The sequence below is a fragment of the Salvelinus fontinalis genome, chromosome 4 (assembly GCF_029448725.1).
Source record: "Salvelinus fontinalis isolate EN_2023a chromosome 4, ASM2944872v1, whole genome shotgun sequence".
Taxonomy (NCBI): Eukaryota; Metazoa; Chordata; class Actinopteri; order Salmoniformes; family Salmonidae; genus Salvelinus; species Salvelinus fontinalis.
The window spans coordinates 66511093-66539070 of NC_074668.1; the positions used below are offsets into that span (position 1 = coordinate 66511093).

At 41.6% G+C, this 27978-nt stretch overlaps 1 protein-coding gene across 4 annotated transcripts in view; it reads left to right on the forward strand.

Annotated features, from left to right (window-relative positions):
* The first annotated feature begins 1269 nt into the window (after positions 1-1269).
* Positions 1270-27978, forward strand: part of LOC129854249 (transcription factor 12-like) — a 96043-nt gene continuing 69334 nt past the window's right edge. For 2 of the 4 annotated variants that reach the window (XM_055921064.1, XM_055921067.1), the window contains exons 1-5: positions 1271-1572; positions 2323-2411; positions 2632-2704; positions 20771-20853; positions 25818-25920. In XM_055921064.1, the coding sequence (XP_055777039.1) occupies positions 2340-2411; positions 2632-2704; positions 20771-20853; positions 25818-25920 (331 nt within the window). In that variant the 5' untranslated portion in view covers positions 1271-1572; positions 2323-2339. Of the gene's footprint in view, positions 1573-2322; positions 2412-2631; positions 2705-20770; positions 20854-25817; positions 25921-27978 lie in introns of all 4 variants that reach the window. The other 2 variants (XM_055921066.1, XM_055921065.1) reach the window with 2 other exon arrangements.

The window sequence follows — 27978 nt, forward strand, 5'->3', positions numbered from 1 at the left end:
GTCAGAGAGAAAATGTTGCAGTTTTAAAGCTTAAATTACCGGCCATTTATATAAAAAAAATGCAAGAAGTATTGAGTTGAAACATTTATAATTCGTGAAGTACTGTGGTCACCAATATTCCTGTGAGCCTCCTAGGCCCGTGTTGCCCAGGGTTAAGTACATAAATTGTAGATGAATAATATTACATTTTATTGTATTACAGACTAATCTTATTCCATGTATCCCTTGGCTAAAATTAGTTGAATCTGTTGTTCTTAGTGAAATTTATGTTAAAAAAACGTATGTAAAAAAATATGTATATTATGTATAATTTTTTTATTCATGATTTATCTGGCCACAGATCCTCTGCAGTACCTCGGACCGCACTTTGAGAACCCCTTTATTAGAGTTTTGGCCCTGGCCCAACTCTATTGTTTTCTGAGCCCATTCGACACCGATGGATGAAGAAGGATGCAGCCGAAATGCTAGGATATTACCACTATTAATATTTGACCAATTAACAAACCGATCAAGCTGTTTTTGAATAATTATATATAATGTCGATACATGTTCTACAGTTTTTTCACACCACTTTCTTTCCTTTTTCCTCTTGCCTTAGCGGAGTGGAGAAAAAAGTAGTCCCGACATATTGTCCATAAAAATAGTTTTGCCACAAGAAAAATAGGTTGAACAGTTTGCTTGCTTTTTGATTGTGCTCAAACCATGACAGACATGACACTGCAGAACACAATGCTCTCTGTCTTTTAGACGGATTAAATTAATAAGGCTAACATACATAGGGACAAACAGGTTATAACTGTGATACTCTAACGTCTTTTTAAAGAAACTAGGCCTACTCTGGGTCAACATTTCCCATTTACTGTGGGCCAGAATTATGTCCAATTAGTTGCAACCACCTTAAGGTGATTTCTCTCTTCCCCACTCTCTCTCGGTCCATATGCATTCATGTCTCGGTCCATATGTATTCATAGGCTACTCATTTATTCATTATCCCACTTCTGACACCAGTGTAGCGAATTCAGAGGTCTCAAATATCCCCAGACTCCTCCACCAATACCTTTCATTACACCAATGCTCTGATTGACACAACTTACAAAATCTGGTTTCGATCTATTTGTACTAGTCTCACATAATTTTGCCTAATGATTGATTAAGACAGGCTAAATGTAATATGATCGGTCCTCTCAACTACTGTCATCTCCTACCACTCCGCGTGGTGTATGTGGTAGCCTAGGCCGGGGATATCGTTTCACGGTTTTCAGCGGAAGGATACAACACCGAATGTCATTGTGGTGCTGAGGTTTTTGCGAAGCAAAAATGTCTGTCTGCATAAGGTTAACTCGCAAGTGACATATAGGGGATATTTTGCTACATTTTACAACCTAAACCACTATTTTACAGTATTTGAGACGCGTTACAGGAAAACGAAGCTCCATACTACCACACCCGATCGCCCTAGTTGGAATTTTAAAAGGGAAAAGGTAAAATATTGTAGTGAGTTTGTTAAAAAAGGTTTCGGACTGGGTGAAAGAAGTTGGGATACAAGAGACTGGAGCTGGTATGGAGTAAAGGGTGGGCATTTGCTTTACTACTTTTACTTGGAAGGGCGTTTTACACAGCCTAAATCTGTAGTTTACAGCATATTGGTGGATTTTCTGTTTTTGTTTAACATGCAAATTCACTTTCTATTTAATAACACATCCAATTCGTGGCTCATCACTGACTATTGCAAAGCAACATATTGTATAGCCTATCATTAGTCCGTGATTTAAAAATCTACAGTAGGTTAGTTATTTTGTAACTTAGTCTGTCGCGGAAGATTGATACAAATGTAGCGTTTGGGGAGTCAGATAAACATTTGAAAAACGATGCTGCAGGTCTCAGTGTGTCACTGGTGTTACACGCAGCGTCAAGCATTTTCAATGTACCTGTACCATTCCAAATAGATGGAATTTCCTTACCAGGCATTGGCTACCTTTTCCTTTTCATTCTGTTCAGATTACATAATGTGCAATAACATTTTCTGAAAGGGAGCGTTCAACCGTGGATGACAAGGGGTCAATTACAATTACTTTCATCGGTTGTTGCAGTAGCCTACCTTTGATCAATTAACTCGCACAGCAATGTCAAGGGTCACTGTGCAGATTTATTTTCGGAACCGACGTGTTCTGGGAATATTCCTTGTCAATTTCAGTCGGAATCTAGAATGAGATTGCGCTTTACTGAAGTTCGTTATTGAATGGATATTTTTTATATCAAGGAATTAGGACAATAAAAAACAATAATAATTGGACCTAAGCAAACAATCTGTTTCTTCTTTAGGTCTAAAGATTGGCAGGATGAATCCTCAACAGCGGATTGCCGCTATCGGAACAGACAAGGAATTGAGTGACTTGCTGGATTTTAGCGCGGTAGGACAGTTATCTATCTATCTAACTATCTTTTTATAATGTTTTATTTTTTGTTATTTAGCCCACTTTATTCGGTATCAGTCAATGTCTCTCCAGTGAAGAAATTGATTATGAAACACAGGAAGTCTGAACAGCTTGTAACAGATGCATGATTATCAAAGGCAAAATATGAATTTGTCTCAGAGTCACATTTTTCAGACCATTTCTTTTCTTCTGGTAGATGTTTTCTCCACCTGTAAATAGTGGGAAAAACCGACCAACCACCCTTGGAAGCAGCCAGTTCAGTGCACCAGGTAGGATTTTATCCCAGAAACCTATTTCAATATGTCCTCTGTTCTGTTATAGCCCTGGTTCTGTCTCTCACCCTGTTGTGTCTTGTCTAACCACTGCTGTTTGAAATCTGTTCATATGAGTGTTCCTGATGTCTCCCACTGCATTTTGGATATTTGTGTTATTCATTTTGTGAAAAGCCAAAGGAGGAAGGTTTCATATTAAACATAGTATTACTATTCATTTCCCGCCTTAGCGGTGTGTGTGTGTGTGTGTGTGTGTGTGTGTGTGTGTGTGTGTGTGTGTGTGTGTGTGTGTGTGTGTGTGTGTGTGTGTGTGTGTGTGTGTGTGTGTGTGTGTGTGTGTGTGTGTGTGTGTGTGTGTCTGTCTGTGGGGCACCCTGCACATCTGGTGTGTGAAACATGCCACCTCCACCTGGAATTGTTGTAGACTGACTGCTGTAAAGATGTGAAAATAAGGAATGGTTTAGCCTTATTTTACATATGTGAAAGAATGATTATCGACCTAACAGCTATGACCGTGTAGTATCATTGTAATTAGCACTACTTTATAACCCTTCCTTGTGTTTTGTGTGAAAAAAGAGCTCTGTGGCTTTTTCGCATACCCATTTTCTATTGATTATGACACAAGATCAATTTTGCTCATATTGACAGTGGGGCATTGATTGTGTTTGTGATATATTGCTCCCTAGTTTTGTGCACCATATAAAAGCTGTACCTAAGATATCCAATGTCTATCAGTTGTGTAGTAAGTACAGTATAGGGTTACAGCATCAAGTGGTGTTTCATATGCATGTGTCCTTCCCCCAGTGCTGAGCTGTTTGAAAAAGGGAGTGAGTGCCTCAGCCCCAGGTCCCTGAAGACCTGGCCATTCATGTGGCATTCACACATCTATCTCTATCTCACAGGCTCAATGACTAGAGGACGTGAGCTGATGTAGTGTACTTTTAGCTGGGAGCATTTCTCATGCAGAAGTGGGCTGTTTAGGCTGATGCATCTTGTTTCATTTGTCGTAGATGTTTTACTAAGTGTTGCTTAAATTCCCTAATTTTATGTGGATTATTTCTTTGCTGTAAAGGCTCCAGGACATTAATCCACAGCACAATCAAACATTATGTCTCCTCAATACTTGTTTTGCGTAAAGCAACAAAGCCTTGCCTTGTCGTTTGTTCTAAAGGACACACTTTTAGTGGAAACAACAGCAAGACAATGGACTGAACAGCAAGACAATGGGGCCAAAAGGGAGCTTTTGTGAAAAGGCTGGGAAGTGTTAGAATGTTTTTCAGAGTACTTTGCATCCTCACTTCCCATTCTGGATGCTGTCTCCACAGAAGTAAATAGCTTGGGATCCAGGTCAAGTCAGTGCTGAATTGATGCTTAAGTACAGGGCCTTCGGAAAGTATTCAGACCCCTTGACTTTTTCCACATTCTAAAATTGATTAAATAGTTTTTTCCCCTCATCAATCTATGCACAATACCCCATAATGACAAAGCAAAAACTGGTTTCTAGAAATGTAAGGAAATGTATTAAAAAAAAACCCGGAAATATCACATTTACGTAAGTATTCAAACCCTTTACTCAGTACTTTGTTGAAGCACCTTTGGCAGTGATAACAGCCTCAAGTCTTCTTGGGTATGACGCTACAAGCTTTGCACACCTGTATTTGGGGAGTTTCTCCCATTCTTCTCTGCAGATCCTCTCAAACTCTGTCAGGTTGGATGGGGAGCGTTGCTGCACAGATATTTTCAAGTCTCTCCAGAGATGTTCGATCAGGTTCAAGTCTGGGCTCTGGCTGGGCCACTCAAGGACATTCAGAGACTTGTCCCGAAGCCACTCCTGTGTTGTCTTGGCTGTGTGCTTAGGGTCGTTGTTCTGTTGGAAGGTGAACCTTTGCCCCAGTCTGAGGTCCTGAGCGCTCTGGATCAGGTTTTCATTAAGGATCTCTCAGTACTTTGCTCCGTTCATCTTTGCCTTGATCGTGACTAGTCTCCCAGTCCCTGCTGCTGCAAAACATCCCCACAGCATGATGCTGCCACCACAATGCTTCAACGCCTTTTACTGAGGAGTGGCTTCCGTCTGACCACTCTACCATAAAGGCCTGATTGGTGGAGTGCTGCAGAGATGGTTGTCTTTCTGGAAGGTTCTCCCATCTCCACAGAGGAACTCTAGAGCTCTGTCAGAGGGACCATCAGGTTATTGGTCACCTCCCAGACCATGGCCCTTCTCCCCCAATTTCTCAGTTTGGCTGGGCGGCCAGCTCTAGGTAGAATCTTGGTGGTTCCAAACTACTTCCATTTAAGAATGATGGAGGCCACTGTGTTCTTGGGGACCTTCAATGCTGCAGAAATTTTGTGGTACCCTTCCCCAGATCTGTGTCTCGGCACAATCCTGTCTCGGACCTCTACGGACCATTTCTTCAACCTTGTGGCTTGGTTTTTGCTCTGACATGCACTGTCAACTGTGGGACCTTATAAAGACAGGTGTGTGCCTTCCCAAATCATGTCCAATCAATATAATTTACCCTAGGTGGACTCCATACTAGTTGTAGGAACATCTCAAGGATGATCAATGGAAACAGGATGCACCTGACCTCAATTGCATGTCTCATAGCAAAGGGTCTGAATACTTATGTAAATAAGGTTTCTGTTGTTTTTTTTTAGACATTTGTAGAAATGTCTAAAAACATGTTTTCACTTTGTCATTATGGGGTATCGTGTGTAGATTGCTGAGGATTGTTATTTATTAAATTCATTTCAGAATAAGTCTGAAACGTAACAAAATGTGGAAAAAGTCAAGGGGTCTGAATACTTTCCGAAGGGAAAACCTAGTCAGTTGTACAGCTGAAATGTATCTTCCGCATTTAACCCAACCTCTCTGAATCAGAGCGGTGCGGGGGGCTGTCTTAATCAACATTCACGGCACCCGGGGAACAGTGGGTTAACTGCCTTGCTCAGGGGCAGAATTACTGATTTTTACCTTTTCAGCTCACGGATTCTATCCAGCAACCTTTCGGTTACTGGTCCAACGCTCTAACCACTAGGCTACTTGCTGGCACTGTATATACTTGCACTTTCATAAATCAGTTTGGGTAAAGCATTCACTGTGCATTCATAAGTATTATCAAATATACAAAGCATTATCAATATATATCAATTTGAGTCTGTTTACCTTATGTCAAATATATTCCCAACCATCCTTTAATAGCGCTATATGTAGCTAATGCTATGTTGCTGAAGTGTTGCTGAATAGGCCTACTTCTGTTTCAGTGATCATACTTTTCATTTTGCCCCACCATAAATAAATATAAAATAGAATGTTGCTTCAATTCAAGTGTTACAAAGGAACTCCTTTTCTGAATTCCTAATGTGAGAAGTGGGAGAATTGAACTCAGTAAACTCTGCGGTGTGCTTTAGAATTTAATATAGCATGGCATTCATGGACATCATGTGACCAGACACATTTAAGCCTGATGTGTTGGGCATGCACGCTGTGGCTTCCAAAATAGACCAGCATCAGCATGGTGCTTTTTGTTTAGAACAGAAAAGAAATAGAGCCTGTTCATAGACTGTTTTTCCCATCAAAGCTCATCGTCATGGCTGAAATGCCTGGTGGTATTTATTTAGTCAGTAAGAAAAGTCACAAGAATTGAGCCATGTTTTGTAGAGGCTTATGTGGATGCTATTTTTGTTCTATTTCCACCAAAAGACAGTATGTGGGATCTGTTTTGGGCTGACTCTCCTTGAGGCTTTTTATGTGTGTCAGAGTCACACACCTGTCTGTTCCAAGCTTTCCAAGCTTGCTATACTCCTTGACCTAAAGTAAGTAGTAAACTAGAAACCACTGATACCTCAAATGTAATGTTCTGCATGAGGCAATACTTACGTTAACATCTATGTCCAAGCTGCTCAGTTAGCTTGCTTCGGAGCTCACTGTGGCACTTTTATATTTGGAGAGCTATATTAGGAATATTTTCAGATCATGGTTTGCTCTCTCTGTCCCATTTACTTTAGACTTGCTGTAGAAGTCAGCCAAGAATCAGAAAAGCCATAATTCTGTTTGGGTTGTTATTGCCCCTAGAGGGACAGACTGAGGCAAATATTTCTGCTCCTACCGCAGGTTGACTACCTGAACAGAATTGATGATACATTTCTCCTGCAATTTTGCCTTCCTGTAATTATGTTTATTTATCCCATCTTGTTTAGAATGGTCCTACGTATTCCTGGTTGGCCTGCAGTCAATTCAAAGAATGTGCCACATGTTATCATTCACTTGTTTACAGAATAGATGAAGCCAAGTTGTACAAGGATGTTACAAGGATGTCAGAACTGTTACATTATATTTACAGTACTTTTTGTGAATTTAATTTAAAGGATATGCTTGTGATAGACTTACACTGCAGTTTCCTTCCACTTGAGCAAACTTTCTCTCAGTTTAAAGCTCTTTCTTCAGCTTTTATCCCCATGGATTAGAAAATATTATTATCTGTTGATTAATTATTTATACAGTGTTAAAGAATATGACTTATTCTCATTCATAATTATTAAGCAAGGATTGTTTTGTTCAGTCAGAAGACTTAGAACTTGCAGAAGTACCCAGCTTGCATTTTAAGATAATTTAACACACACAAAAACCTCTCCACTGTACATGTCACAATGTGTGAAGATATAAAAGGTGACAAAACTCATCTTGAACGCAGCTTATCTTCAAAGCATTTTCAAAGGATTTGGAATTTTGAATTTTTTGTTTAAAGCGACTGCTAAGTCGGTCTTCAATTTAAGCATGCATTTTTCTTCTAAAATGGATTAGTTCAAACAGATTCAATATATGTAACCACAACAGTAGCTTTCAACTGAGGTTCTTAAAGAAGGACTGAGCTGAATCTTTTATTTTATTTTGCTCATGGAAGCTGTTGTACCTTGAGATGCTTCCCACTCCAGTTCTCCTTTTGACTGATTTCATTTCTCATAGGCTCTCATTGTTTTGAGTGTGTTTATTTAAATCCACATCAGATCATCTCATTTTAGTTTGTAGTCTTAGAACTCCTGTTTTACAAAAGTGCAATGAAAAAATTCTAGACTATATAATTATTTTTTATTTTATTTCATTTTTAGAAATATGATCAGGTCTTATAGCAGGCTTTAGTTTGATAAACTTCATTTCTTGTTTTAAGCCTTTGAGTATATTGCTGAATGAATCATTTTCTTTCTGAGACGTCAGTTTATTTTTAGATAACCTGCCGGCTGCTCTGTGAATCATTGGGCCACACTGCGTTTGTGATGCCTTCAGATGGGTACACTCCCCTGGCAGACTGGGCCTCCCGCCCACCACTGGAGGGAAGATTCAGGGAGAGTTTGGACATCTCTCATTTATGTATCACAGGTCAGCTCCTGACTTGGTTATGGAGAACTGTGCTGTTGCCATAGCGATGAAAGTCCTTTGAAGGCAGGTGACTTGGCACAGCTTTTGCATCTTTTTTTGCAGGTCTGCCAAGAGGAAAAGCATTAAAATAATGTCTTCAGTCACCCAATATGCGGTAGATTACTTTCAGGCTTCTCCTAGACTGTCATTATTTTGATTGAAGAAAGTTGGTGTTGTACATCTGACTTGGCTCCTTTGATGTGGATTCCAATTCATTTTTCAAATGAGCAGTTTATTACCATGTATTTGATGTTGTATTAAGTTGTGAAGGCACTTAGTTGGTGGGGACCAAACAACCTTTATTGTGACTTGAGGCAGCTGGATTTAAAACCAGGCAGAGATACATTTCTATTCCTGCTTATCTGTGCCTGACCTCTAGCTGATGTAGTCTGAATGGACACAGTGTTAGGTGTTGGACTGAGGTAGTGAGTTGTATCTGTATGTATGTATGTATGTATGTATGTATGTGTGTGTGTGTGTGTGTGTGTGTGTGTGTGTGTGTGTGTGTGTGTGTGTGTGTGTGTGTGTGTGTGTGTGTGTGTGTGTGTGTGTGTGTGTATGTATGTATGTATGTATGTATGTATGTATGTATGTATGTATGTATGCTTTGGGAACACCTGCTGCTGAAGCACAGGATGTCTGTTCGTTTTAACTCCCAAACTCCCAAATACAGTACATTGATGTTGAGTACTCTGGACTTCTTATGGCTGCATCCCGCTACCGGGATTGATATGACAACAGCCAGTGAAAGTGCAGAGCGCCAAATTCAAACAACAGAAATCTCATAATTAAAATTCCTCAAACATACATGTGTCTTATATCATTTTAAAGGTAATCTTGTTGTTAATCCCACCAAAATATCCGATTTCAAATATGCTTTTCAGCGAAAGCACTACAAACGATTATGTTAGGTCACCACCAAACCACAATAAGCACAGCCATTTTTCCAGCGAAAGATAGCTTTCACAAAAAGCAGAAATAGAGATAAAATGAATCACTAACCTTTGATTATCTTCATCAGATGACACTCATAGGACTTCATGTTACACAATACATGCATGTTTTGTTTGTTAAAGTTCATATTTATAACAAAAAATCTGAGTTTACATTGGTGCGTTACATTCACTAGTTCCAAAAACATCAAGCGGTTTTGCATAGCCACATCGTTTCAACAGAAATACTCATCATAAATGTAGATGATAATATAAGTTATACACATGGAATTATAGATATACCTCTCCTTAATGCAACCGCTGTGTCAGATTTCAAAAAAACTTTACGGAAAAAGCAAATCATGCAATAATCTGAGACGGAGCTCAGAACAATAGCCAAATTAGCCACCATGTTGGGGTCAACAGAAACCAGAAAATACATGATAAATGTTTCCTTACCTTTGATGAACTTCATCAGAATGCAGTCCTAGGAATCTCATGTCCACAATAAATGCTTGATTTGTTCGATAATGTCCGTTATTTATGTCCAATTAGCTACTTTGGTTAGCCCGTTTGGTAAACAATTCCAAAGTCACAAAGCGCGTCCACTATAGCGTGACGAAATGTCCAAAAGTTCCGTAACAGTCAGTAGAAACATGTCAAACGATGTACTGAATCAATCTTTAGAATGTTGTTAACATACATCTTGAATAACGTTCCAACCGGAGAATTAGATTGACTTCAGATGAACGGTGGAATGGAGGTCCTCCTCATGTGAACGCGCATGTGAAAGCATGGTCAGCTCGTGGCAGTGATTACTCATTCCTGTCTCCTTCGGCCCCCCTTCACATTAGAGTCATCAGACAAAGTTCTATTGACTGTTGACATCTAGTGGAAGCCGTAGGAAGTGAAAAAAAAACTCTTCAATATCTCGCTGTAATTTCAATGAGAGCTTGGTTGAAAATCTGCCACCTCAGAAAAAATTCAAACAGGAAGTGGAACTTCTCAGGTTTTTGCCTGCCATATGAGTTCTGTTATACTCACAGACATAATTCAAACAGTTTTAGAAATTTCAGAGTGTTTTCTATCCAATATGAATAATACTATGCATATATTAGCAACTGGGACTGAGGAGCAGGCAGTTTACTATGGGCACCTCTGTGCACCTTTCATCCAAGCTACTCAATACTGGCCCCTGCAGCCATAAGAAGTTAAGGGAGCATGTTGGTGTAAGGTGGAAAACACTCCTCAGAGATACAGAGTTGCATTGGTCAACCATGAAGCAGGCCTTGACACACACTCATGGACGTGTCACAGAGAGCGAGAGCATTATCATTAGCTACCTGCATCCTGACCACTAATGACTGGCCCTAATCTCTGAGGACGTATCTGGGGGCAGCAGCGGGAGGATGAGGGGTGGGTTGTCCTCGTCTAATGATCTGAGAGCCCGTGGCCATCGCATGCAGCCGGGCCTGCCGTGTGGTGTCAGTGATGCGCTTGGGAGCGTGCAGGGCTTCGATTGGGAATAACAGAGCAGGGGTTAGTGGGAAGGAATGAGTAATGATCCCCTGTTTGATCTACCAGGCTCCTGTGGGAGTCAGAGAGCCCTGGATAGAGCATTACTGGGGGTACTCTGGGGAGTTGCTGGAATGCTGAGTTGGGGACCGGCCCTTTACCAGTTTAACCATATCTACTCAGGATCTCATAAGGAGGGAGGGATGCAGGCTAGGAGGGAGTGGCCACCCCTCGACTATCACTGTTTTTATTACAGCTCCCTCTCTGCCTACCTAGCTGTTTGGGTTTCTTCATTGGCTATGTCCTATTTGTGTTTGAAGATGGAAGGTATGATAAGGGAATTGTCTGTTTGGTCACTCTGTGCAGGTGTTGAGGGGAGGGGGATTTAAATGCAGGAATCAGACTATGTACACCACTGCCTTGCCAAAAAGCATACCAAATAATTGTCCTTATCAAATAGATTTCCATCATAGGGTCATGTTTTGTTCTAGTGGTTTTGAAGATCACAGAGTGGATTGTTGTACAATGGGGCATCTCTGTTTCTTTCACTCTTTCCCACACTCATAAATGCTCTCTCTCTCTCTCCCTCTCTGGAGAGAGAGAGAGAGAGAGAGAGAGAGAGAGAGAGAGAGAGAGAGAGAGAGAGAGAGAGAGAGAGAGAGAGAAACACACACGGCACGCACACGCACACTCACACACTTTTTCATGTGTTGTGGCTAGTTTGTGAGGATAACCGTGACCGTGACCTGAGGCTTGATACATTTGTCAGGATTTCCATTTCAGATGTAGAAAATGCTGATGAGTCCAAGTCATTGTTGTGTAGGCCTAATCCCTCAGCAGTGGCTGGGCCAGCCTCTCCTATGTATAGATTTAGTTGCAACTGCATTTGCAGTGAATGTGGCATGTTATTTTTAGGTCTGAGGTCTGAAATGTTTTGTTGCTGTGCTGTGCAAAATACCAATCAAACTGAAGTTCAATCTCTCCTCTTTTAAAATACTTGAGGATTACTGCGTACCACTGATTTGTTCCTGGTTTTAATTTGTCTTTTGAAGGATTTACAGTAATAAATTAAAGACGACGGTCTCAAGCTAAATCTTTTGTAAAGCTCTCAACTTTCAATTCATGCAACCTCATTTTGTTTGTTACCATGGTAATTATTGTAATGAAGGGAAATAATTTTATCCTTGGCTTTGTTACATTATTGGATGAGGTAGAGGAAGCAGTTACATGTGTTACATCCTTTACATCATAAATGGCAATACATTAACATTTTATTGTTATTGCAGATTAATAAAAATAACAGGATTTGAAGGAACTACTGATGACACTGCACTGTGTGCTTTCCTACCATTTTTCTCATTGTCTCTCAGCTGGGAATATGTTCCCTTCCTGCAAATCTAATAATTATTACTGAGCTAGAAGACTGAAATATGAATCGCTTATTATTTGACAGTTAGGTCCAGGATACTTAAAATAGCTTTTTAATTATTTGTGCTAATCAACATTGATCAAAAAGGGAAAATGAGTTAATAAATTGAGAGAGCTTGTCGTTTTTCCAGCCTCCTTTTGGCCCCGTCCCAGGATCCTCTCTGACTGTGAAGCAGATGGGACAGCAGAGGGGCACTGGTCATTCGCTCTGATTGGCTGTCAATCACTTTATTACATCATTAATATCGTCCCATCATGTTAATTCACTTTTGATACCAAAGAAGGGCTCTCTCACTCCCACATGTTCATCTCCATCACTAGAAAACACGTCACGAGGAAGAGAAGATCACACAAGCCCAAATTAGTCAGGAAAGCCTGCTGTCCCCCTCCTATGAGTAGCGTGAGAGTAGCTTGCTGTGCTGACAGCCCTGCCATTGGTGTCAGGGCCAGGGGAGAATGAGGGAATGTTTGGCTCCGGTGCAGTCCACTGCCTACCAGGGCCTGTGTTATATTCAGCACTGCAGTTGGAGGCAGAGGAGTGGGACTCGATGGGCCTTCCTCTGCCATGTTGGCTAATTTATGGCCAGGAGCACAGGAATGAGAAGGGACTCTGTATCCGAAGCTATATGGGCGAACGCTAGCTACATTCTTCATTGTGTTTTCGTGTGCTTTCATTTCAGTAAAGATTGAAGGGTGTGTGTGTGTGTGTGTGTGTGTGTGTGTGTGTGTGTGTGTGTGTGTGTGTGTGTGTGTGTGTGTGTGTGTGTGTGTGTGTGTGTGTGTGTGTGTGTGTGTGTGTGTGTGTGTGTGTGTGTGTGTGTGTGTGAGAGAGAGAGAGTGTGAGAGTGTGAGATAGCACTCAGCCCTCTGATGAGGGATCTGATAGTGCTGTTAGAACAGTCATGACACGACTCTGATTAAACCTACTAATGAGCAGCTCAATAAAACTAAGTCCTCCTGATGTAATAAACACGCTGCTGATTGCAGGAACCCGCTGGTGTGATAGGCTAATCCTTTTGTGCTCCAGTGTTTGTTTCACCCTAAAAGATCCACGCACGGTGAATGAATAAAGAGATATGATTTGTCTGCTTGTACGACCACATGAGGGCACTTCTCTGTAGTTAACCTTTCTGCTGAGTGGATTGCAATTTGAGGGTTTTTACAGTACAGGTTCTTGGGTAAATTGAGTCTGCAATTATGAGTATTTTTTGTTGTTAATGTAGCATCACTTGAAATATTATTGCATAGCAGTATTAGAGCACTTAGCTCATTTAGTCTGCCACTATGCCTAGTTAAACTGTTTCTCAACCAGTTCAAGGCCTTTTGCCATTTGAATGAAATATGAGTGGATTTGGTGTTTGTAAACATTTTAGATACACGTTACTAACAAAAACCTAAGGGAAATTGATTTATGTTAAATAAGAAACTAATTTATTCTGCATAACTACTGCACTCTGGCAGTTTATGTTATAGCAGAGATAAATTCCTCATCTCTTTAGCCTGCGTGCTCCAGCTCCTCTAGAGGAAAAAGCACCTTTCCTCCGTAAGCCACTGTGAACATATGGCGAGGGGCGCAGGCAGCAGCACAGGAAGGAAGTGTGGAAATTGCAGGGAATGAGAGTTTGGATTAATGCGTCTGAACTGGGCATACCCAGACAAATGCAGCAGAACTGCACTGCCAGGACCCTTCAAGGCCCCTCCGAAGTGTGCCAGAGAAACAGAGATAGCAAAACAAACATGAACCCCTCTGCAGCTTGAACAGAGGGAAATTGCGGTTTCTCCTTCGTGCCTGTTAATGACATGAATTTGAAGAGGCCATCGGTTGTGGGTTGTGTGTGCTCAGCAGGGGGACATTGGGCAAATACTGCAGCTTCACGAGCTCCATACCTCTGCCTACCTAGAGATATTTCTACAAATTAAAATCACTAAGTATAAAACAAATTATGAAATTGATAGTAATTATGGTCTAATTTGATGACATTTGACAATGTTGATATTAGGCTTGGGCGATATACCGTATACTGGCGTATTTCGAAATACCGACGGTATGATTTTCAATATATATATATTTGTTTTAATTGGGGGGGGTCGCGTGGGCTGCCGAAGTACATGCTACCCCACTGCTTATTACTAATTATAAGTTAAATATAAATATAAGAAATCTAACATGTATCAAATCATTTATATCCAGCTCAGGGCTCCAGCTATGCATTTGGTTTGCTAACTTGCTAGTTAAGTGGCTAGATGTCAAGATCAAGCTTCTTGGTTACAGCAGAGACATTCAATCCCATCCTAGATCAAGATCCATGTTCCCTAAATGGTTTTGTGCCGGGTGGGGGGGGATTAGCACCCCTTGTGTGCACATTCGATAATACTGTATACCCCGGTATGGAGAAATGGTATGATGGTATGAAAATGTGGATACTGCCCAAACCTAGTCGATATCCCATTGAAATGCTTTTTTATTTAAAAAAATGTATTTCTCTGCACACAGTCAAAATGTATTTTTTGTCTACTTCCATGTGAGTTGTGAACAGTTTAGGGTACTCCAACACACACACAGCCCCAGTGAGGGGTTGTCCCTCGCAGCGAGCCGAGCCGGTCTCCATGTGACACGAGAGAGTAGCTGTTAGATTGGAAGTGAACAACCGAAAATAGCTCCCTTCTTTATATACAGTCAAATCAGCTCAAGCTGTGCACCGTGGCAGACTTGGTTGCTTGGTTGCAGGCACTCTTGTTTGATGTGTTTCATTAAAGATACCGTGACAAATTCAAATGTATATCTATCTATCTATCTATCGCTACAGCATGTCTTATTAACCTGCCTGCTGCCTGCCTCACGACTGTTTGCTCGGAGTTGGAGGGGATCCCGAAGGGGAAGCGTCTTGTCATTTGCTTGTCAAGGCCTTTGTCTGTGACAGGGCTTTGTGGATGACTGGATCTCAGTGCAGAGAGAGAGTCTGTCTAATGAAGACACTACTGCACTAGCTCTGACAAACCTCTCATTGCTACATGTGTATGGGGAAGTCAATTTTTACATTGCACAAATTGGACTTAATTCAATTAACAGGCTGGTTAATTGAATTAAGTCAGTTGTAGTAGTGGTAGTCTATTAGAAATATTAATTGTGAGGGTGGGACTTTTTTTGTCTGATTTTTATAATGGTTACTACCGTATGTGAAATAATCACTGTGTTGTTTACTTATTTTAACAATGAATCGAAAATCCATTACTATACCTGATGCCTTCATTGCTTTTTGACAAATGTCAGTTGAGCGTAGTGATCATTATTTAAGATTCTGAGAATGTTTAGTTTATTATTTTAACCCCACTGTAGATTCAGTCATGTAAGGTGAAGTATGAGGCTAGCTTGTTTACGTTTTCTTTCTGTATTGATGCTTCACTGCTAGACTATGTCTAAAGGACTTATTTCCTCTCTGAGGCAGAGCACAACTGGTAAAGACATGGTAATGCCTCGGCAGCCACAACTGTTTGCCATCATTTACGATGTTGCTTCCCTGTAGGTCCGTATTGATTGTAGCCCGCAGTGATTCCACAAGCGATGCCCGCTTGGTCTGAATGTTTGGTTTCCTAGCAATTTGGCAAAGAAAAACTGTGTTTTCAGTTCTGCCGAATGACTTGGACATCGCTTTGTGATGTCACGTCTGGTGTGCTTGTTGTTTTTTGCAGTGGTCGTTCACAGTTGTGTGAAGTAACAAATGCATTTCTTTTTTCAGTGAGGTTTGCCAGAAAACAGGGTCCGTTTGAACAATCGGTGCGGTGCCCTTTTGACTGTATGTCTGAGGGGATGTGGACCCCTGCTCAACAATTAAACTACAGAGGAGAGCAGACATTGCCAAGATAAATATTTGCCCTCCAATTCAAAGTTGTGTTCACGTGTTTGATTTGAGACGTGGAGGATATTACGTGTTTGTTCCTGACAGTCAGTTGGCAGTGATGTAAGCTCCGGTTCCCCACACTGAACACCTCTGTTCACTAGATCAGATCACCCAGAACATAACAGCACTGCTCAGTGACTGTGGAATATGTGGTTGCATGTGAGGTTACTCATAAGGCTAAACATTTGCTGTTCAGGCTACCTCATTTAAATTATGCTGTAGATTTTATTTGTATTTTGCACTTTGACACAGTTCCAATGTTTAGTGTGGCTTATTTGGATTAAATGTTCTTACTAGCTCAAGCAGAGTTACAATGAGTTGTTTGTCTGTATTCAGTCTCTATCCATAAATCTGTAAATAAACAATGTTGTAATTTCTTTGATGTACACATTTTTTTTTCTTCAAGATGTTAGGTTTCCATACAGTTATGTAGCAGTTATGTAGTAAGATAGCAGATGAAATGTAGGAATGTTAGCTACTAGCGTTCAATTGTTGTTTGACATTTTTACTGTTGTGACAATCTCACTTTTAAAAAATCATTGAGTGCCTAGGATGTTGTGAGAAAGAGTGTGATTTTAAGATGCTCCTAAGCTTCTCTTCCGAGCTCCTGTGTAACCGTAAATATATTTGCCACTGATTTCTTTAAATAGTGCAGACAGAGGTGTTGGTATGCATTGAGGAATTGATCACACATATGTAGTTCAGCTCGGTCTAGGCATACATGTAGATCAGCAAGACATTTCCTATCCTTATTTTTGGGAGATAGTTTTCCTCTGAAGAAACCTATCCTCTGAAAGGATAATAGCAGAAAACGTCTTTATTTTTATAAACCGAAAAGATTATAGACCCTAGAAATGCTTTTATTTGAACTTGTTTTGTTGATGTTAAAAGCTGGTACAGGATGTTTTTATTAGACTATTCTGAAAAGAAAAGAAGGTTCTGGATCTGACTTTGTTCCTCGGCTGCATCGCAGAGACTACAGAGACTACAACGACTACAGCGACTATAGAGACCACAAAAACTACAGAGACGACAATGACTACAGAGACTACAACGACTACACGGGCTACAAAAACTACAGAGACGACCATGACTACAGAGACTACAACGACTACAGAGACTACCATGACTACACTGACTACAAAGACTACAGAGACGACAACGACTACAACGAATACAGAGACCACAACGACTACAAAGACGACATAGACTACAGAGACGACAAAGACTACAGAGACTACAACAACTGCAGACTACAGAGACTACAGAGACTATAGGCAAACGAGTACCAGGTTGTGTGTCAGGCTGCATTTTGAAATGCACATCACAAGAAGAACTGTGACTGACTGTGATCAGTTATTTTTATTTAGTTTTATTGCTAAGGGCTTCATAAAAGTATGCCAACCTAAGACCTCTCCTAGGAGTTAGTCTCCTATATCCAGAGTGCCCTTCAAATGTTATTTTAATCAATGAACAAAGAATTGCTTTGAATTCTTCCTAAATAATAAACAGAAGAAAAGTTAAAGGAGGATATCTAATGACTGCCAGACTTGAAAACAGGATAGACAAAGATTTGCACACAGAGCAGTGCCCGTGCCAAGTTAAATCCATATTTAAATCCTCTACTTGACAGACACTGCATGTAAATGAACATTCTTTGGCATAGGTTTATGCAGTGGGGGCACGCCAGAGAGCAAAATCCCACTCTAGTCAAACTGAAGCATTCATATCTGCATAATGTCTTTGTCTATTTCCTGTTCAATTCTTTAATTGAGAACTAGGGTTCTGAAATAATTAGAAGAGGGTCTTTGCCACACACACATGCACAGCTGACAATGTGGCTGTCAATGCAGTGCAGTATGATTCCATGTTAAGTGTGTGACCAGTGTGTGACCAGTGTGCTGGGTTGCGGAGTGGAGTGGATATATGATGGAGTTTGTTCCAGAACAGAGCAGAGCTGCCACAGATGGGGCTGACAGGTCTGCGTGCCGTACCTCTGAAGCCTCTCTGTTCCCAGCAGCAGGACATGGGCGCCCTGTTCCATAAAACCTGTTACACATGAAATGTGATGAAAGTGATGAATGGTAGGTGAATATGGACTGTATTAAGAGCAGATGAGACCTGGATGAAATACAGACAGGTGGAATTGATCTTATAATACATTTGTCAGGCTACAGTAATAGTATGCCTCTGTCTTTTATCTGCTTAACTGTTGGTGTGTGTGTGACCTCAGCTACTGTAGCAGTGTCTCATGACGTTGATTGTCAGTGATTTGGTGGATGGTTAAATGGAGTGGCTGACTCATAACAGTAGAAACCACAGAGAGACGGTTCCTTCCTTCCAAGCCAAATGGAACCGATCCGAGTCCCTGGGCCACTTTCTTTCAAACCTTGTTGTCTGTTAGCTTAGAATTGACATCACAGATGTGCATTTAGATATTTCTTCCAGAGATATTAGTCATGCATTCCACATTAGAAATATAAGACAAAAAAACCTAATTACTCCTCAGAGAAGGACTTCTGTGTGCTGTAGATATAAAAACCCATGTCCTTTTCCCTAACGTCTCACCGATCAATAGCAACCATGTTTACCTTCATCAGATTGGATTGAGTGTTTCGCTAGAGAACAAAAATACTCCTGAAGAAACGGCTTAGCACAGAAGAATCAAAAACGACATCTGTGCAAATACCACTGGTGTTTACATTCATAATATAACCAGCACGTTCACACATTTATATTAGTTTGTTAACCTCCTCCGTCTCATGTTGCTATTCCGTAGATGACTATTTTAGCATTATCTCCTCATTTGAAGACAACTCTACCGCTCTATGTTTGTCTCAATCAGTGTGAAGCATAGTGATATTGTGTTGTCCCTGGCTGGTGTAGCTATATCTGTAGTCGTGTGTAGAGAGAGGACCCTGGAGCCCCAGGCAGGAGCTGGCAGTCAGACAGAGACTAGAGACTGGAGCTGGTGACAACTAATGCCCTAAAGAGCCAAGCAGGGTTGCACTACAGTCAGAGCCAAGTGCTACAGCTAGTGTGGAGTACAGCGTTTCCCCCTTTTGGAATGTTATATTATTATGTGTAGTGTTAACATGTTATTTCACTTTTGAAAAGTGTATTACTGTGTATTGCTAAAGTATGCCAATGAATGTGCCATGAGTTGAGTTGACTTGAATTGACTGCTGCACTCTGTGCAGTTCTGCCAGCCTCACATTGGCTGGCCTCTACATTGTCTTTGGCACGGGGTCTAGCCCGCACATTGTGATTGTGTGATGTTGGCCTAGCTCTTTTTCACTGTGGAAAAGTCTACTTCTCCCCTCGCTAAAGGGCCTGTTTGTTCTACTCATGCAAATGCAGATAGCTGGTGTTTAGTGTGTGCCCAGCCATGCGGTCAAGTGGCACGGTTCAGGCAACCGAAGACTTATGGTTTTTTGTCACTAACATGTAGAAATTTTAAACAAATTAAAGTGGATTACAGGCCCTCTGAGAGTCTGTGTTATGGTTTAAAGGTTTGTTTACTCCCTGCAATAGCTAGATTTGATTCATTGTATATACAATTCCTTGAAATCTGATCTGTTATATTTGAGGGTGAAATCAAATGAATGGTATTGCAGTTTTCTGAAGCAGGGTGAAATGACAAAGGGAACAATCAATAACTTGCAAAATGTTGATGTTACTCCCCCTCCTGCAATTATGTTACCTACAAAACAATATTGGCTCAAACAGCGTGAAGAATCTCAGAATCGTATCTCTTTACTGAGCAGGCCCCATAAATGTAATTTCGAAGGTCAGATATTATATTTGTTCATCACATAGCAGATGTTGAATTCATGCAATTGTGTCAACTTTATTGATTTATTTGTTTATCTATTATTTTATTTTGCTCTCTTTGGAAACATGGTGTTTTTTAAAATGAGTTTTATGAAGTTTCAGTGCTCAGCTGTTTTGACAGGGCTGGACTATACATCACTGACAAATCATCCAGCTCTAGTGCTCTGAAGCACATTTTGAGCATGCACACATGCTAAGGAGTGCACATTTTTTTGTCCATGATTTATGTAAACCAAAATAAATGACGTTGTGAAAATGTGCCTGGCACTCGTAAAGCAGCACAGCCTTGGAATAGAGGTATAACAGATTAGTCACTTTCTTCTACTCTTGCTCTGTCGTCTGTCCTCCTGCCAAGAGACTGGCAGCATGCTCACTCGCCCAGGGACAGACATGACTGTAGATGCACTGTTATGTATTTTGTTAAACTAGGCCCCTGGAGAACTGAGAGGCCGTTGCTATGAGACATTAGACGTGTGAAATATCTCTGCCCTGTTTGATTAACTGCAGCCTTCGCATTTGATTCAAGAGAGATCATAAAGAAATGTGAAAAACAATCACTTTTGGATAGCAATGCAACTTAGCAATTCATTTGTTATATCACATTTTGAATAGTGTTTATGTCTAATTCAGTTCCTCTAGGGGTACACTGGTTCCTTTCCTGTGCTGTATGGCCCCTCTCTTTCTGTGTTTGTTTATATGTGTAACCTGTCACTCCAGCTCTGTCTAACTGTTAAATGTCTGTGTGTGTTCTTGTGTGTGAGTGTGAGATTAGAGAGAGTCTGTTTATGTGTGTGTGTGTGTGTGTGTGTGTGTGTGTGTGTGTGTGTGTGTGTGTGTGTGTGTGTGTGTGTGTGTGTGTGTGTGTGTGTGTGTGTGTGTGTGTTTGTGTGTTTGTGTGTGTGTGTGTGTGTGTTTGTGTGTGTGTGTGTGTGTGTGTGTGTGTGTGTGTGTGTTTGTGTGTGTGTGTGTGTGTGTGTGTATATGTTGGGGAGGAGTCTGAGGACACGGTGCTGATGGAGTTGTGCATCTCTTCTTCTGACAGGTATGGATGAGAGACCGAGCCAGGCAGCATCCTCCTGGGCCCCAGGTGGCCAGTCGTCCAGTCCCTCCTACGAGTCCTCCAGGGTAAGAACACCGGCCCACTCACTCTCCGTGCACTCCCTCACCTCACTCCTCTGTCTCCCTCTGCCTGGCCTTTCTGCACCACATCATTTAACACTCATTACATCAACGTGTTACATTACATTCACAGCTCACTGCAGAGGCAGGGAGGGAGAGAGCACCAGTCATGTTGTGTGACCTGTAATTGGCATAATTTTATTTTCCAGTATGACCACATTGCATGGCACCAATATCCTCTTAAGTGATGGGTTTAAATATGTTGTCATTTGCATTGGATTATTTGCGCTAAGCTGAAATATTAAGCATTTGTCAGGGGAAGCTGATTAATGTTGTGAGCTTTGGAACATTATGGCTACATTGTGGAATTTCTGAATTGGGGAAATTACTCCACCATTTGTAGATCTGTGCCAATATTAGGATTTAAGGTGCAAACTATATTTATGGTAGTGGACATCAATGGAAATATTGTTTGTTTTGGTTGATTGAAATTATAACTGTGACTAATGTTTATTTTAGGTTATGAATATTCCTTAGAAATGATTTCAGTACCACCAACGAGGGATTAATTAATACTTTCCATTAGGATTTCCAGACTCATATGAAATATTTTGGCAGTAATTCAAATGTTATTTCAGATACATGATCAGTTGCGTTGAATTTATCATGCATCATGCAAAAAGATAAAAAATAGAATGATGCATGACATGAAATCATACCGGTTCGTATGGCATTTCTGTTCAAAGTGTGAATATATATTCTGTGTCTCTGTATTTGTTGTTTGTCTCCTACACCATGGTGGTTCTGGGTGCCCTGTATGAATTTCATTTAACGTCAATCTCTTGTCACTTTCCATCAGAAATCAGTTAAATGTCAGGTCTGCTCGGCCCGCATTACCTTGTTTATTTTCCAATGCCCTTCCCGAATGAACCTCTACAGGCTATGGTTCCATCGGCTGCCTGATCCGAATTATAAGATGGAGACGTTTGAGATATCTTTGCTTTAGGTGCATATAAATCAGCGTTTCTGACATTGCAAGGGACGGGCATCAGTAAGCAGACAGCTGTTTGTGCCTCCATACTGCACATATGCACTCAAACATGCAAAAACACACACTTCCACATACATTCACACATTCCTTCACACATACATTCACACAGATACGCACGGATGCACACACATATATCAGAGAGCCAGAGAGATGGGGTTGTTTGTCCAGGTTTTACAGGTGTTTTATCAACGTGATTACTCATGTAGGCCAGAGAAGAAGACTTGCTCTGAAATAACCATTCTCATAATAGGCGATGGTATTTCTTCTAGTTTCTCTGCACAGCAAACTGCATGGTCTTCTTAATTTACACCTTATACCAAACCATTTCTTTTGTTATTGGCAGCGCATGCTATTTGGGATATTTTGTAGACATAATTGAGAGTGAGTATGGACACCAAATTGATGGTGAAAGGCAAAGTACCGACTATACACTGCCTGGTGTCCAGCCTGTCAAAGGTTCATCCGGATGACTTTGACCAAAGAGAATGGAGCCAATCTCTTTAATCCCCAGGCACATTTGATCTCTGCCTGCACCAGGACATCTGTCCATTCATCACTCTGTCTGTCCATACAGACCACGGTGTGCTATGTCTTTGTGCCTCTGCTCCCCCACACTCCTGCGCCATATTCACGTTGAAGCAGTGTACCTAAAATGCAGTTACAATGTTCACTAGCAATGTGCTGAGTGCACAGATAAATAGCCTGCAGCAGCACACATGCACAGATACTCTCTAGGTGTTGAGTACTACTTGGTTCTTATCCAGTGGTATTTATAGCACAATGGTGCTTATTCCCAAATAAGAGGAAGGACATCCTCTGATTTTGAGATGTGGTTTAGATCTTCATCTGAGATTTGATTTGGAAAGACAAGGAGTATTAGGTCAAACAGTGTCACGACTTCCGCCGAAGTCGGTTCCTCTCCTTGTTCGGGCGGCGTTCGGCATTCAACGTCACCGGTCTTCTAGCCATCGCCGATCCACCTTTCATTTTCCATTTGTTTTGTCTTGTTTTCCCACACACCTGGTTTTCATTCCCTCATTACTTGTCGTGTATATAACCCTCTGTTCCCCCCATGTCTGTGTGTGAAATTGTTTATTGGCAGGTTGATACGCTTTTTTTTTTGTACCCGTGCTTTGTGGCAGCCGGCACTTTGTACTTGGTTGTGTGTACTTTGTGCTGCCTCACCTGTTCTTTGGGCATTTGTTTTTGTGACGCGGTTGCGTCCTGTTTTAATAATTGCCTGAGTAAAGTGCTTTGTCCACTCATCTCTGCTCTCCTGCGCCTGACTTCGATGCACCAGCTACACCCACCCCTTGACAAGCAGTGTGTTTCTAGCCATAGAGCTGAAGCCCAGTCGGAAGACAGGGAGGAGTCTAGGAACAGAACCCTTTAAATCCATTAAACAGTAGACAAGCACTAATCTACAGTTCAGCTTTTGTCTCAGAAATCGTATTTCCATAATTCTCATTGTAATGTTTCATAAATTGTGTTCAGCAACTCATACTAAGCAAGGTTTCCCAGAAGAAACGCTTTTCGGAAAAGCGCGTTTCTGTTATTCAAAGAGTTCAGTGTAGTGTGTCTGTCCGAGCGGGGCCTGCTTGGGTGCTTCAAGATAGCAGTGTATGATTAGTGGACTGTGAACAGACTCCAGCCCTCCTTGCTGACCTTGGCTTCCAGCCAGCCAACGTATCATGGGCAGTTGTGGCTGCAGGCCAGCCGCCTGACAGCCGGGGCTGTGCCCACCGCCAACGCAGGAGGCCCTGCAGCCCGCACACCCCAGCCCTGCCGCGACACTCACCCCGCACACGTCCATCACGCCCGTATCATGCCTCCCTAAGCCGCTGCGGCGCAGCCACACATTCACCTGGGACGCCACACTCCATCTAGTAGATGACTTTTTAAACGCTGTGGCGAGGGATAGGGGCAAGGCAGGAGCTGTGGCCTGCATGCTTAAGTAGTGATTTGACAGTTATGTAGCCGGCGGTAACTGGCCCCGTTGGTCGCAGTGACAGCATGTGTTAGTGTCTGGGCCGACGTAGCCGAGCGGTGTTTGTAAATGATGAGGGTTCTGTGATTGATGATCTAATGGTCCCAGAGGAGCAGACACAGGGTGGGCTGGGTAGTGTGATCTCACCCTGACCATTATCCCCTCTGCCTTTCTTCTCTCTGGTCCTCCCTACCTGCCCCTCCTCGCTGGCCTTTTCCAGCTCTGTGTCAGCTGTCTCCACCAGGGAAGAAAAGACCAGGATGAAATAGAGGACTGAGATGTCCAGATTAAGTTGTTCATTACTTACTACTCTTTGTTTTATTTGGTGAAATGTCAGTTGAAACACACCTGGGAGATTTGATTTGTAGTGCAGGAGAGGTTTGTATGGGTTGTTGTTGCCTGCCTGTGTGTGTGTGTGTGTGTGTGTGTGTGTGTGTGTGTGTGTGTGTGTGTGTGTGTGTGTGTGTGTGTGTGTGTGTGTGTGTGTGTGTGTGTGTGTTTGTGTGTGTGTGTGTGTGTGTGTGTGTGTGTGTGTGTGTGTGTGTGTGTGTGTGTGTGTGTGTGTGTGTGTGTGTGTGTGTGTGTGTTTGTGTGTTTGTGTGTGTGTTTCGGAGCTTCTCACAGGGGTGGTGTTATTAGTGAGTCCGTTCATGGCGTGATTAACGGGGAGCGCGGCCTGGCAGGAACACAATGGGGAATCTCTGTGGATTCCCTCGACACAGCACAACACTCCACTGCCTTTGAAATTACTCCATCACCGTCTGCTCACAAAAAAGATGGATAACAAGATTTACTTTTTTACTGTATGTTGAATGCAGAGGGTACTAGTTAGGGGAAAAAAAGCTCTATAGAAATTCTCGTCCAGTGCTGCTCGGTCCCTCCGGTGGGAGTTAATGTAGTTTGGAAGGACGCATTTGACTGGAGCGCAGGAGGATTTTCACAGGGCCTGGGATTAGCACTGCTACAGAGTATATTTTATTGCAGGGGACCCTGAGTTTTCAAAGACCATACTGTGACCGATATTTAGACCTAAGCTCCTGAAGCTGATAACTGTCATGAAAGGCCACAGGAGAAAAAGGCACATTTTTAAGCTGCAGGTACCTTGGTCGGATGGAGGGCGGCAGTTTTCCCTGTCATAGGATATAATACCCTGTTATTAAACGTTTTACATTAAAATCATTATTGTCACAGTATATAGAGGTTTTTAATTATCGTAAGTGAGTAAGATTTGTTTTCATAAAAAAAAAACTAAGCCGCATGTGTTGCGTTTAGTGTAAATGTTGCTTGGCAAACTTTTTAGGTGGTGTATTTAGCTAAATAAATACACCACCTAGCAAGTTTTTATAGGGGAAACATTTTAAAACTGATCTTGGAAATGGGTTTTGCGTTTTATGAGAGGTTTGCTAGAATCTCTTGGACTGGTTCATGACCGCCTCTTGTAGGGCATTGGAAGATGAATCCCTGCAACTACGCCTTAGAATTGACACAAGTCACTGATGCTGTTATGTATCCATTTGGACTAAGGGTTTTTCCTAATTGTTTTCATCCATATGTGAATGTGCTTGTTTGTGCATCATGCATGTTCTGATCCATGTAATCTATGTACAATTAACATGTGAACATGTCTTCTCTGAAAAGCCCTGTGCCTCTTCAGATCCACAGAATTACATGTGCATCGTTAACCTTGTATTTTCAAATCCTGAAACATGTGGCATATGCATTGACAGGCTGATCAGAGTTCTGTTTTACTGCTTTTACAATCAGTCAGAGATTTAAAAAGTCATTTTTAATGACGGAAAGGAGAAAAATGTACAGTTTCAGGGGACAGTTGACCAATTGTGCTCTCCTTCCTCAGTAATTAGTGTACTGTCATAGCACTCAATTAGCCAAGCAGCCTAATAATGTGTTTAATACTCTGATCTCTCCCCCCAGGGTTTGGCAGACAGCCCTCATTATGGTGATCACATGAGTGGCAGTCGATTAGTGTCCCATGAAGGATTGTCCCAGACACCTTTTATGAACTCCAGCATAATGGGTAAGTAGGTGCTTCTCAACGCCTCACCCCTCACATGCCCAAAGGTCTCAGAGATCCATTTTATTTAAAAAAAAATCCCTTTAGCCCAGTGTGGACAAGGCATGTCACGCATCTGGATGTGGCAGCCCCCACAGCCCCGCTAGGTCGGGTGTTTTTCCACTTCCTCTCCCCTCCTCTCCTCTCACTCTCTCCTTACTTCACCCTCTCTCTCCCTCTCTCCTCCTGTGGTGACCGTCTTCAGAAGTTGACCCTCCCCCAGGGTGGAAGTCACGCCATCAGTACAGTTTTCCATCACAAAAGACTGTCTTCTAGCTATCAGAAAAGCCACCAGCAACTTCCAGTGGCAGGGGAGGTGGTGTCTAAGGAAGGGGGGTTAACCAAGCAGATGTGCCAGAGACCATTTCATACAAAAACAGCCCACCATCACCATTGTGGGATATCATTTAGGATTTCTAATAGATGCTTGAATGGCAGGTGATCTGGGATGGTTTATGCAGACTTAGCGTTTGGGTTTGTTAAATCATGCGTAGCCTGATTGTGCTGCTCTGATGTTTCACCACCACCTCCATTTGTCTGCTAGCAGCAGCAGTATGATAATTCCCTTCCAAATAAAAGCCTTTATTTTGAAGCCAGTAGTGACTCCATTCAGATTGGGATGCTTTTGGAGATTTACGAGATTGAATTTACTGTGCTGGTCCTTTGCCATCCCAGTAGATAATCACTGTTGAGTATGAACAGATAAGAATGATGATCACTGGTTAAAAAAATCCCCATCATAAAACTATATTATAGATTTATCAAACCTAAGTAGTGGGTTAGAATTTCTAAAGGTTATTTATTCCCCCTGATGTGATAGATACATTCTAACAATTAAAAGCTATACATTACACTGGCCTTTCTCCTGGAGTCATTGTGATGTGTTAGCACATGACAGTTTTATGGGCAACTGAATCCCCAGCTTATTGTAAGATTGCCCTGGAGACTGGTTGCCATGCAAGGTGAATAGTTTACGGATGGGTGCTTGTGCAGGAGACGACTGAAAACGAAATGTGATCTTTGTGGCGATTGATCACAGGATGCATTTGGATAGGTGGGCTCCTCTCTGTTCTCCGGCTCTGGCTGTAATTGTGCTTATAAGTGGCACAATATGGAAATGATCTGCTGCAATGATGTGTCAGGGCATTAGACAATCTGATTGTGGGCCTAAATTGCCTGTGCTTATCAGAGGCTGGGATTAGAAGATGAGCCTGGTCTTCAATACAATTGAATTTCAGCAGTAATATCTGGGATTTACATGGAATTACCTAGTTTGGAGCGACCTTATTAAATCAAGCCTGAAAGGTTATTCCTCACAAATGAAAGAGGTGGAACAAGCATGCAGGGACGTTATACAATTATGCATTACAACTATACACGCAGCATTTCCAAGGGAACCCTCTGGTTGTACAGTACTACGTGACCCATTTTTGTTTGATCTTACCATTGGAGTTTTACAACTGAGCCATGGTCATCTAAATGGATTATCTTAATCCAAATCTCAATTCTGCAGTTTCCTTCGACAAACATTTGGAAGATGTAGACCCTTTGTTTAGATACCTCAGTGTATGTGGTTACTCAAGACATTTAAAAGAAGATAACATGTTTTGAAGGATTGGAAGCATGACACATTTACTGAGCTGTATTTTTGGTATTCTATTTGGTATTGTATAAGAATGGATATTGTTCTGATTTGAGTGTTTATATTATTTAAGTGTGCCTTGCTTTACTGATAGCTCTGCAGGTGGAAAGGGACAATGGCCTTCCTTACTCACTGCTTTGTGTGTGTGTTCAGACCCATACAGTCATTGGCTTCGACAGACCTGACTCACAATGACCAGGAAACCTCATTTGCAATGCTTTTGAACAACATCTAAATCAGCTTTAGTTTAGATAAGAAATCTTACCTCCTAAGACGTACTTAGTCAAAGAAAAGCCAGCAAGCCATTGTCCTGATTGTATTGTGTGTGTGCATGTTTTTTTCTTTGTATTTTATTTCATGGTTTGTAAATGGAACACAGA